General features: G+C 43.4%; 1 protein-coding gene across 1 annotated transcript in view; it reads left to right on the top strand.

Annotated features, from left to right (window-relative positions):
• Positions 1-2,717: 2,717 nt before the first annotated feature.
• Positions 2,718-13,143, top strand: part of lrrc45 (leucine rich repeat containing 45) — a 28,120-nt gene continuing 17,694 nt past the window's right edge. The window contains 7 exon segments of the mRNA XM_041973262.1: positions 2,718-2,930; positions 4,536-4,848; positions 7,286-7,347; positions 7,429-7,499; positions 9,645-9,823; positions 12,752-12,880; positions 13,001-13,113. Of these exon segments, the coding sequence (XP_041829196.1) occupies positions 4,620-4,848; positions 7,286-7,347; positions 7,429-7,499; positions 9,645-9,823; positions 12,752-12,880; positions 13,001-13,113 (783 nt within the window). The 5' untranslated portion in view covers positions 2,718-2,930; positions 4,536-4,619.

Below are 13,143 nucleotides of genomic sequence, written 5' to 3' on the forward strand. Positions count from 1 at the left end.
GAGAAAAAATTTTTAATAATTTATTATGGTCTCATTTCTTTCAAAAACCTGGAATTTGAACACTTTTTCTATCCGCTGTAACCATCAGAGCCGAGGCAAAGCTTGTGTCAGTCATGAAGAAACTCCAGAACAAGGCTGCCTGCGGCAGACTGCTGGTCACTGAGCAGAGATGCAGCTCATGAACAGACTGAAGACGCCAATCCGCGGTTTTCATGAAAACTCACTGAAAACTGAAAAGAAAACTCGTGTGCCATGGCTTATCTTTTGGAGCACCGTGCACTCCGCAGGGAGCGCGTTGATCTGTTCGGGTACCGCTTCCCTTAAAACATCCTGTTTAATTTATGCTGCGATTTGCAACCCATGTTGGAGCGAGAGACCAAACGCACCAGAGCCATCCCAGTGTACATCCCGCTCTGTCTACCCTGATTCTTGGCCTCCAGAACACTTCAGTGAGAGATTGGAGACATGCAGCATTTTACAGCCAACACTAAGCAGACTTGTCCTGACAGTGTTGGATCATTTCTCTGGCCCTAATACACCCATTTCCCATACAGACCTCATGAAGAAGCCGAAATTAAACAAGGATTTCCGCCATTGCAGGATTACCAAATATCACTGGAGCCATAGATTGCACAACCATCTCAATAAAAACAACGATCTCATAAACACGAAGAGGAAAGGTTTTCATCCAGTTAATGTCCAAAATCTGCGATCCACATAAGTCTCTGTTAAACATTGTTTCCCGGTGGCCTGGAGGAACGCACGACTGGTTCATTCTGCAGATCTGCTCTGTGGGTGTGCGCCTCCAAGCAGGAGCTGTGAGGATGGCTGGCTGATTGGTGAGAGTTACATTTCAGATTCATTTCTGTGCTTCATATGGTTTTTTATAGCATTTCTAGGTGATCGGGGATAACCACTGAACCGTGGCTAATGACCCTTGTAGCTGACCTGAGGACCCCGCAGGGGCAGAGTTTGACTTTGATGTTAAACCAATTCTCTTTTATTTCCGAGATGGCTCCTTCCTCTGATCCAACAGAGGTAACTGAAGCTGTTACTTCTCCCACACTTTATTTTTCTTTTGGTGGTCACACATGCATTAAGTGTTCCAAACAGTATTGTCCAGTTCTTTCTACTTCTTCTAGAAGTACCTTGATGTATCTTGATCAGGAGATATGGAAAAATTGGCTTTCAGGCAAAAACGTCTCTGGACGCTGACTTGAATAATAAAAAGAAGTTTATTACAAAAGTTCAGACATCAAAACAGATTTCTGCAGCAAAATCTGGAGGTCCCAAAACCAGAACGAAGATCTAAAGACCTGATGTGTCGTTCTGTCTTATATAGGGTTTAAACAAAGAAAATTCCTCAGGCTTGTGTCCTCCAATCATAGAGTTTGCCTATAGGATGCTCATTTGCATAGAATACATGTTCATGTGTCAATCCAGTCTGTAGGACAGAACCTTATATGGTAAAACTTGAGTGTGTAACATACAAATGCTATGCTTAGATCTCAATTTGGAGAAACTCCTCTTTTCACCCTCTTTGATCATTTGAATTGTCTTTGTTACACGCATGCACGCACACACACACACACACACACACACACGGATCTAAAACCCAAAGAACTGTTTTCGCTTCTTGTGTGTGCTGGCACTCTGTAACTCCAGGGAAGTTAATTTTGCAGTGTTGTGCAGCCTTACTTTAAGAAATACAGAGACAACAAAGGACAAAAGCATGAAATGGTGATTCTAAATTCCGAGCTGGGTCTCAGCAATGTGGGACCATCAACCCACCACTGTTTTTCAGCTGAAGCAGGTAGCTCTGGTCAAGGGATGAGGGTGCAGCAGCTGTGACGAGGCTTGCACGGCACACCTCACAGGACAGATTTTAGTACATTTTTGACAACATTTTTGACAACGTTGTCCACAAGACCACCAAAGCAGACGGGCAGGTAACTGTGGTCACATATGATGGCAGAAATGCTTGCAAATGGGGAGGGGAGCTCTTCCTCTGTTCTCAGCTGATCGAGACACAGTCTCATCTGACAGTGAGAGTCGTAAAATATATATCTTTTGAGGGTAAGTAAAGAGACTAGTTATATTATATTACATTATATATTATATTATATGTAATATACAATAAATCAATCATTTCTAGACATGAAAGAAACACACACACACATATATATATATATATATATATATATATATATATATATATATATATATATATATATATATATATATATATATATATATATATGCCTCATGAATCATCGAGTCTACTTTGATTTGACCAGGTCAAAGAGCGCCATCTGCTAGCTGTAGGCATCTGATGCATCAGAAAGAAAGCGTTGACATGACTTCCACACTGCACGTCATCCCTTTCTCATCTATTAATAATTGTTCATTAAAGGATACGTTTTTTACCATGAGTGAATATTCATTTTCTGTTGTTTATATGAACGGTAAAGAGGGGTTATTAGGTAAGATTAGTTAAGGTAACAGAATTGTGGTGTAACTTAAGTAAACCAATCTATAATTAAATAGATATTTTTTGGGGTTATACAATACTGAATACCAGTCCAAAAAAAGCGTTTTTTTTTTTGTTTTTTTTTTTTGCAACGTATATATATACGTACATGGAATAAATGCTCAGAAACAACAATGCTCGCAACACTTCCGTGTCACATGCTCGACACGTGATCGAGCAGCTCGGCTCGAGCGTAACGTCCCTAACTGTCGGACGAAACATCTGTTTGGAATGAAGCGGAGCGAAAACGCGAGACTTTTTTTTTAAATAATTATTATTCGTATTCCGTAACGCTTACATCTTCTGATCTTCTTATGAGAACTCCTCCCTGGAATCGCAACCATATAATAAACAATAGTGGAAGATAAAATTCCTGAAAGAAATTCAAACAAGTCATCAAGTAAGTTTATGTAACCACTGTTAGCATGAAGGCGATAGCTAGCTAAACTGGCTAATCAACTCAGCGCTAACAACAGAGGAGGCATCCACCGAAGCTAACCGATGTAGCACTGCGATTAGCTGCTGTTAAAGGTGTCACTACGGAAATACATGATACGTGTGTGTATATATACACACACACACACACACACATATATATATATATATATATATATATATATATATGTGTGTGTGTATGTATATATATGTGTGTGTGTGTATTCATGTTGAGTTTGGTTCTGTCATAAGAAAAACCCATGAAAAGACCAGAATATTGATTAGATTTCTTGTGTAGCTTAAACTGAAAACACTTGAGGAGAATGTACAATTCAAGACGGTAACAAGCTGACTGTCCACTTTATTAGGTCCAACTGTTCAGCTCCGCCTTAACACAAATATTAGCCAATCACATGACAGCTCAATGCATTCAGTCATGTAGATATGGTCTCCTGTGGATTTTAATTTGATTGCAAAACCGTGATGCTTAAGTTATATAAGTAGGAAAAAATGATTATCCACATTTCATATTACACATTAAGAGCTAAACAAAGTAAAAATAGATGATTATTCAAAATATTTAAGATGAGAAACTCAAAATGGAATAGGAAATCTTCAGTTAATCAGCATCTATGATTTTAAATTCATTATTAATTTAGTTTGTTCATAAAAGGTCAATCTATCATTTAAGCTTTGTATATTTGTTTTTTTTCCTACTTTCTTTATTCTGTGGGGCAAACGGGACATTCAGGGCATCAGTGTTGGACTTTGGAGGGACACTGATTCAGTTTTTATATTGTTTTCTGGCAAGTTTACACCTCAAACAACCAAGCAGATAATGTAGGTGTTTTCATACTTGTTACTTTGGAAATAATGTGTGGTGAAAAGTCTGATTCCAGCTCTAAAAACTCTGCTAATGTGTTCCCCTATGACATGAAGCTCCTGCTGGTTTCCATGGAGATGAAGGAGGTTTTATAGCGAAGGCTTCACTCTTCCTCTTCATATGTTGGACTTCACTTCTTTCTGAGTTTCTAAAAATACTGATTCCAAATACTACTAGCTCCTAGGAATACTTTACTCATTCCTAGACTAGTTGAGCTGCTATCTTCTGGTTTTCATTTAAATTAATGTGGTTTTCTATGAGGAAAAGATAACTATTTACATTTTCCACTGTGTTCCAGGTGAATTTACTCTGACACAGTAACAGAAATCGGGATTCTGACACTTCTGTAGTAATCTTTCATGTCTCAGCTTTATGTAGAGGCCATATTATACATACAGCCCTGGTAGTTGTGGAGATGTGCTTCATTTTGGGCATGTTATTTCAGACTGGAGGCAGAAAAAATAAGCTTCGTCATGAGGAGGATTTATGGAATATAGTGAGACAGATTCTGGATGTTTTTTTGGCTAGCTTATAAGTGTTGTAATGTGATATAAAACGCATTATGAAAAACATGTCATTTTAGGTTTACAATAAAATGAGAGAAAATTGTCTGATCCTTATAATATGGCGTAAATTAATGACATGAGGAGCTCATCTAAATGTTTTAATTTTTTTTCTTTTTTCCAGTTAATGTATAAATCCCAAAGGAAACAGGGAAGAAGTAAAGACAGCCTTTACCACATCTGATGATTAGGATTCTGGTGACTCAGGATGGACAGTTTCAGGCGGACATACCTGCGGCTGTGTAAAGAGGGAGGTGTGGAACCTCAGGAAAGTGTGCTGGTTCAGCTCCAGGAGACCAGGACCACTCAGAGCTCCAGCCTGGACCTAAGTGGGCAGAGCCTGTCTGCAGATACCTGCACAGTGCTGGCCCGGGTCCTGCAGAAGGATACTGTCTTCACAGAGGTCTCGCTCTGTGACTGCATGCTCAGTGAAGAAGGTCTGTAGGATTTTTCTGTCTGTGTTCTGGTTGGTGAGTTGTATGTTAACTTCATGTACTCAGTTTGTTACAGTAAGCTAACATGTTATTGCTAATGAATGGTAATAGTAAATGGACTTTACTTATAAAGCACTTTACATGTCACATTCACCCAGTCAAAAGGTCACAAAAAGAGAGAATAAACCCTCTTAAGTCTGAGCTTTTATGAATCCGGACAGAAGAATAAATCATCTGGTGCTCAGCAGGTGTAAAATGAGGCGAATCTGTTCTGGTGTAGATCTGCTGCTGTGTTTGGATCATTGTCCTGCTGCACGAGACAGTTTCAGCTTTAGTGTTGGACAGGTGGACTCACGTCTGACTCCAGAAGATTTTGGTATCCAGAGGAGTTCATGGTCTACTCAATGACTGCGAGGTGTCCAGACCATCATCCCTCCACCACCGTGCTGACAGCTGCTATGAGGTGTTTACGGACCAAACATGTCTGGTCTGGTATGTCCAGAGGACGTTGTTTCGGACGTCTGGTGGTGTGTTCAGATGCAGCTTTGCCAACCTAAGCTGTGCTGCCATGTTGCTTTTTCTCCTTCAACCCTTACAAGCAGCCAAACTGGTTCAGTCTTTTTCCAACTGGAATGTTGTGTGTCAAAAGGCTGAGAGCTCTCCATCTAGATCCTCTACCTCCAAGTCTGGAACCTAGTCCTGGCTGCATGTTCTAGGCCATGAAGGCTGCACCACTAGAGGTGATACTGCTATTTAAATCCTGGCAATTGGATTACTTCGTGGTTGGGGCCCTGTTACTGCTACGAGGGGCCCCGCTCCTGATATGACAGGAGCATGGATCAGGCGGCAACCCTTATGGATACCTCACGGAGGGGGTGTCAGGTTGATGCCATGATGAGATCCCCAGAGAGCGTCAGAAGGAGCGATGGACTTTTCTTGAGGTCGTGCTCCCAAACGTCAGCCTTAACGTTTAACCTACTAACTGAGACCTGGACGGTCTGACGTGCAGTTCTTGGGTTAAACCCACAGTCTGATCTTGGTCTGAACCTGCTAGGATGTCCACAATCTCTTTCTCTGTAGAAATGACCGGATATGCAGCAGGTGCTTCTCTTAGATCACTGCTGATGTCTTTCCTCCTTGGCATTGTGTTAACACACCTCATTGAACCGGAACCTTTAACAGAGGAGCTCACACTGATGATGAATGAATCATATGAGGCCAGATCAGTCTCAATAAGAATGAACTCACGCCAGGTGTTTCACAAATGCACACGCTCTGGTTTGCATTCGTATTTCAGAATCGGAAATGCACACAATCTGTTTCACAAATGCACACGCTGTGGTTCACAAATATAATTTTGAGGCACACTTGTAAGATTATACGAATTGCTGAACGTGCATTTACGAACTGCTTCTCATTTGTGAACATCTCTGCATTCGTGAGAGAATTCTCTGCGGTGGATTTTGAGACTCCCCTGACGCCGCAGTGTAACGAATCTCACCATTGGTTGACTAATCTGTCAATCAAATTTCCGAGTGTGATTGACAGATTCATCAGTCAATCAGTTAATTCGATAACATTACATGATTTACAACGAGGGAATGTAAGATAAATGTGTTACTTACAGGTTGTGATTGTTGCGTCTCCTCCATGTCTGCCCGCTAGTTGGACTTTAACTACCATGCTCAAATAGCAGTATTAGCTCTGCGACAGGTCTAAAAGTGTGGAGAAAATGTAAGTAGCAGTATGATTGGCTGAATGCAAACACACCTGATTGACTGATGAATCTGTCAATCACACTCGGAAATTTGATTGACAGATTAGTCAACCAATGGTGAGATTCGTTACACTGCGGCGTCAGGGGAGTCTCAAAATCCACCGCAGAGAATTCTCTCACGAATGCAGAGATGTTCACAAATGAGAAGCAGTTTGTAAATGCACGTTCAGCAATTCGTATAATCTTACAAGTGTGCCTCAAAATTATATTTGTGAACCACAGCGTGTGCATTTGTGAAACAGATTGTGTGCATTTCCGATTCTGAAATACAAATGCAAACCAGAGCGTGTGCATTTCCGATTCTGAAATACGAATGCAAACCAGAGCGTGTGCATTTGTGAAACACCTGGCGTGAGTTCATTCTTATTGAGACTGATCTGGCCTCATAGAATCAGAGGATTGATAAGTGGAAGCAGTCAGGCTGGGTGTAGTTTCTCACTGAATCTGAGGTCTAACACCTGATGAGGAACTTTTTCATGCTCTCACTTGTGAACCATTGTTTTTTAAAACTGTATCTGTGTATGGTGTATGATTAATGTGACTGAACCCTGTGGCACAGAGGAATAAGACCTGCCAGGCCACTCATACACTCAGTAATAAATAAATGAGTCTGTTCTGGTTCTGTTCATTAGATGTGTAACAGTCTCTGTTTCTATGCATCAGCTGCCAAAACACTCCTGACCGGACTGATGGCTAACACAACTGTAAAAACTCTGGATCTGAAGGTAATGTATGTCAAAATTAGACTGAGTCATACACGCTGCTTTTCATCAGGTCTGTCTGTTTATGAATGTTATTATTCACAGGGGAACAACCTCAGGTCATCAGGTGCTGAGATGCTGGGAAAGTTGTTGGCTTTTAACAAGTCTCTGCGTCGGTGAGAAAGATGCTTTACGTGTCTGTTACACTCCAGCGCTGAAATGAGTGTTTGGATTATTTCTCTCCTGTAATTAAACCAGCTGGTGGTGTCTTCTACATGGATGGAAAGCCTGATTAGTTACCATGGCAACCGATAGAACTGGAAAGGATGGAGCTGCTGTGGAATGAACAGCACGTAACACGAGGGCAGTTCCCAGAAAATGTTCCTAGAGTCCCCAGTAGTATTCTCCTGTTCACTCTGGTTCTGAGTTCTTGGTGGATGATTGAACTCTCCCTCAGTAAGAAGGAGAAAACGACACGTCGGCCATTTTTACTCTTCCTTCATTTTCCTCTGTCAGACCTCAGTAGTGATGAAGATCCATACACAGCCACACCGGCTGCTTCCTCCTCATGCTGGGCCCATTCCTCAACCTGGAACTGGTGAAGGTCAACCAGCTGGTTGTGTTGGTCAGTCTGGAACAAACTGGTTCTGTGGAGGAGAGCGTTGGTATTCTAGACGATGGAGTTAGGTCCCAGATTCTGGACACGTGGATCCAGAATCTCCAGTATGTTCGTCTGTCAATCATCTGTGACTTGAACACACCTGCAGCACCTGAATCTCAGAACCAGAGTGAAGTCCAGCAGGAGGATGTTGTCTGTTCTGTGGTCCTGATGACAACATTCAAGACTTCTTTGTCTCCAGAGATGCTGTGCGGAACACAAGTCGAGTCATAAATAAAAGCAAAAACACCTTCAGCAACCCAAATCTGTAACAGTTAAACAGAGTTGAAAGGAAAAAAGTTATATAAATTTTATAGTTTTTATTTTATTTTATTAATCCTTTTTTCTTCAGTCCTAATCTTACATATCAAATATGAACAAATTTTTAACATTTTTAACCCTTAAACTGCCATGTTTCTGTTTTGATGCAACACCACTCAATGGTCTAAAAAACAAGAAATTATTTTTAACATACTTTATGAGCAAAATGAACACAGTGGTAACCACAGCCGGTGGGAAAAGAGACCATGGACACAACCTGACTGTGTGGAAAGATAGTGCCATAGAAATGCTGTAATTGTCAACACACAGGCATATTTCAACCAGACTTGCAAAGCAAACACTTGAAAAGCCATGAAAAATTCAGGTTTTTATTCCCTTGTTTATTTGTCAGGGACAGGGCATATTAAAAACAAAGGGACACTTCTAAGGATGCTAGCTTTAGCCAATGGGCTAGTTTTCATCTGTTGTCCTGGGCCAGATCTTACAAAGGCTCACTGGAATCAGGAAAAACAGAAAATATCTATCTAACTAAAAATATTACTTGTTGAGATAAAACAGATGAAAAGAAACAGACAACAATTGATAATAATTTTGTTAAAATCTACTCACCATAGAGACAAAAATGAATAAATATATAAAACCATGCAGGCAGTAGTCGTGTGCATGCATCATAGTACATAAAACACAAGCAGGGCAGTAAGCAGCCGCCGTTCAAAACATGAACTCCATGAACTGGATCTGAGCATGAAAACGATTGATGCTCTCAGATCTACCAAACACACTCCTGATAAAAGGCAGGATATTTCCCCCATTGTTTAATATCTCAGTGAATAGGGAAATCTGTGTTCATGACGTCCTTGTCACATGACCTCTTTGTGATAACTGTCTCCATGACAACAGTGTCCATCCACTGACAGGGACCATTGCTATCCAGTCAGAACTGAACATGTCCAGAACACGTCCAGGTGCTGCAGGACCTCCATGGTTGGACCAGTTTATTTAGGGCTGTAAAACTTTGCAGATGGACTTCCTGATTGGTTGTAAAATGTAGAAACTTCATACTTATGACTTCATGCGGGTCAGACAGCTTGCAGGGCAGCATAGCCTGCTTTTATATGAGGAACATGGATGACTCCTCCTTGCTACCCGCACTGGCGTGGACAGTTACTGCGTTTAGATTGTATTTACAGTTGCAGATACTGAATCTTTGGCCTGTATCATTCAGCAGATCAAAAATGACTTGTTGAAGCAGAGTTTATCAGCCAGCCCGTCTGATACTACGTACATTGCATAAAGAATCACTGATCACCACATAAACCTGAAGCTGTTGTCCTCCTGCTGGCCACAGCAGTGAGGTTAACAGGAAACTCTGTGTTTGCAGGCTGGTGTTGGAGTGGAATGCTTTGGGTGTTTTGGAAGAAGCCTTTTCGCTCTTCTGTGATGGTTTGGCCTCCAACAGCGTGCTGACACAGCTGGACCTGCGCAACAATCAGATCAGCCATAACGGAGCGTCGGAGCTCGCGCTGGCCCTCAGATCCAACAGCACCTTGGAAGAGCTGGGTAACACTGAGACCAGATCTCCTGGCAGGACATCTGTCTGTACACCATTTACATCACAGATGTCAAACATACGGCACGGGGGCCAAAACTGGCCCGCCACAGGGTCCAGTCAGGCTCATGAGATGACTTTGGTAAATGTTATTTAATAGACGTGACTTCAGTTTGTATGATGAGCTGAGTCAGTTCAGCTGGTCAGGATTACTACACACATGTGGAAATGTACACGTATGTACATTTAAAATAACTTCTAAAAGTTCCTCTGATCATGACGGGTTTCTCTCTTCCAGATACCTGGAATTAAAAGTTTGCTGGTTTTATGGATTCATTGTGATATAGAAATTGGTCATATGTAAATGAATAAAATGAATAAAGAAAAATAAATGGATAAAGAAAATAGAAGTAAAAGTATGAAATAAAGATTTAATATATATAAGAAATAAAGATAAACAATATTTCTTTAGTGCAAAGTTTAAAAAATGTATTGAAAAATATATAACTTAATAATTTTTGATAAAGAGCTGTGATAAATAAAACTTCTCCCTGAGCCGCCACCTTATTGTGGTGGAGGAGTTTGCTTGCTCTGAAGATCCTAGCGGCTCATGCCCCTGGTAGGGTCACCCATGGCAAACAGGTGTCAGCACGGCTCAAAAACACCCCTATGATGACGACAAATCAAGGATCCAGGTTTCCCTAGCCTAGATGTGGGTCACCGGGGCCCCCTCTGGAGCCAGGCCTGGAGGTGGGGCATGGACGGGAGCGTTTGGTGGCTGGGCCTTTGCCCATGGGGCTCGGTCGGGCTCAGCCCGAAAGGGTGACATGGGCCCCCCCTCCCGTGGGCTCACCACCTGCAGGAGGGGTCATAATGGTCGGGTGCAGTGTGAGCTGGGCGGCTGCCAGAGGCAGGGACCCTAGCGGTCTGAACCTCAGCGGCAGAAGCTAGCTCTAGGGACGTGGAATGTCACCTCTCTGGCGGGGAAGGAGCCTGAGCTGGTGCCTGTGGTTGAGCGGTTCCGGCTAGATATAGTTGGACTCACCTTGACGCACAGCTTGGGCTCTGGAACCACTGTCCTTGAGAGGGGATCACCTCCTGGTGGTGAGTTGGCTCAGACGGTGGGGGAGGACGCCGGTCAGACCTGGCAGGCCCAAGCATGTTGTGAGGGTCTGCTGTCAGAAAGAGTTTCAACTCCTATCTCCGGCAGAGCTTCAACCATGTCCCGGGTGAGGCGGGGGACATTGAGTCCGAGTGGGCCATGTTCCGTGCCTCTGTTGTTGAGGCGGCAAGCCGCAGCTGTGGCCGTTATGTCGTCGGTGCCTGTCGTGGCGCTAACCCCTGAACTCGTTGGTGGACACCAGCAGTCGAGCCTCGGATTGAGGAGGAGCAGTGTGGTTTTTGTCCTGGTCGTGGAACAGTGGACCAGCTCTACACTCTCTTCAGGGTCTGTAATTGGGCATGGGAGTTCGCTGAACCAATCTACATGTGTTTTGTGGACTTGGAGAAGGCGTTCAGCTGTGTCTCCTGGGGACTCTTGTGGGCGGTACTCTGGGAGTATGGAGTGCCGGACTTGCTTGTAAAAGCTGTCCGGTCCCTGTACAACCGGTGTCAGACAGACAGACTTTATGGACAGAATTTCTAGGTGCAGCCAAGGTGTTGAGGGGTTCCGGTTCGGTGGCCTCAGGATTGGGTCTCTGCTCTTTGCACATGAAGTGGTTCTGTTGGCTTCATCGGGCCGTGATCTTCACTCTCCCACTGGAGCGATTCGCAGCCGAGTGTGAAGCAGAAAATCAGCACCTCCGGACCATGGTCCTCAGCCGGAAAAGGGTGGAGTGCTCTCTCCGGGTCGGCAATGAGGTCCTGCCCCAAGTGGAGGAGGAGTTCACGTTTCTCGGGGTCTTTTTCACGAGTGAGGGAAGGATGAAGCGGGAGATCGACAGGCGGATCGGTGCGGCGTCTGCAGTGATGCGGACTCTGCATCGGTCTGTCGTGGTGAAGAAGGAGCTGAGCCAAAAGGCAAAGCTCTCGATTTACCGGTCGATCTACATTCCTACCCTCACCTATGGTCATGAGCTGTGGGTAGTGACCAAAAGAACAAGATCGCGAAGACAAGCGGCCGAAATGAGTTTTCTCCGCAGGATGGCCGGGTTCTCCCTTAGAGATAGGGTGAGTAGCTCGGTGATCCGGGAGGGGCTCAGAGTAGAGCCGCTTCTCCTCCACATTGAGAGGAGCCAGATGAGGTGGCTCGGGCATCTGGTTACGATGCCTCCTGGACGCCTCCCTGGTAAGGTGTTCCGGGCACGTCCCACCGGAAAGATGCCCCGGGAAGGACCCAGGACACGCTGGACGGACTACATCTCTCTGCTGGCCTGGGAACGCCTCAGGATTCCCCCGGATGAGCTGGTGAATGTGACCGGGGAGAGGGAAGTCTGGGTTTCCTTGCTTAGGCAGCTGCTCCCATGACCCAACTCCGGATAAGCAGTAGAAGATGGATGGATGATAAATAAAAGTGCATAAAAATTATTTTTCAAATTATTATTTAAATAATTAATAATATTAAATATTCATTAATAAATTATAAATAAATAAAATATTTACATAAATAGAGTTAAATATTGAAAATTCACTAATTTTTCTCCATAAATGTCAGGATGTTAATGTTTACTAAAAGGAAAGTTCATTACATGTAAGCATCTTGATCATTTACTTGTACTAAATCAAAGGGAACAATGTGGAGTATTAGTAATCTATATGTTTTATGCTGTTATTTTACTGGTCCAGCCCACTGGAGACCTGTTGGTCTGAATGTGAAACTATAGACTAAGAGGAGTTTGACCCTCCTGGTTTAGACTAAGATGAGCACGAAAATGCCTCACTGCGTGTTTCATGGACAGACACATTCATGGTCCACTCAGTGAGCTGAACTCTGACTGCAGATTTAAGGTGGAACAACGTTGGTCTGTTGGGGGGCAGATCCTTGCTGGAAGCGCTGCAGAGAAACAGGAGCATAGTGCATCTGGAGATGGCCGGGAACAACATTCCCAGTGACACACTGAAATCTCTCGGTAAGTCGGTTTTTCGCGCTCTGGACCGGTGGTTTTCCAGTTCTGAAGATCATGTGTGAAAAGAAAATCTCAGGTGTGACATGCATGACTGCTGATGTGCTGGTAATTTTGTGTTTTCAGAGCAGATCACGAGACACAACTCAGACAGACAGTCCACCTTAAGAGAGACCAGCAGCAGGACCCAAGTCCTCAGCAAGGAGATACAGACACTGAAGGAGGAGAAGGGTCGGCAGGTACCCCTCACACTGAACCACAGAGCCAAG

Source organism: Melanotaenia boesemani, chromosome 21 (genome assembly GCF_017639745.1).
Source record: "Melanotaenia boesemani isolate fMelBoe1 chromosome 21, fMelBoe1.pri, whole genome shotgun sequence".
NCBI lineage: Eukaryota > Metazoa > Chordata > Actinopteri > Atheriniformes > Melanotaeniidae > Melanotaenia > Melanotaenia boesemani.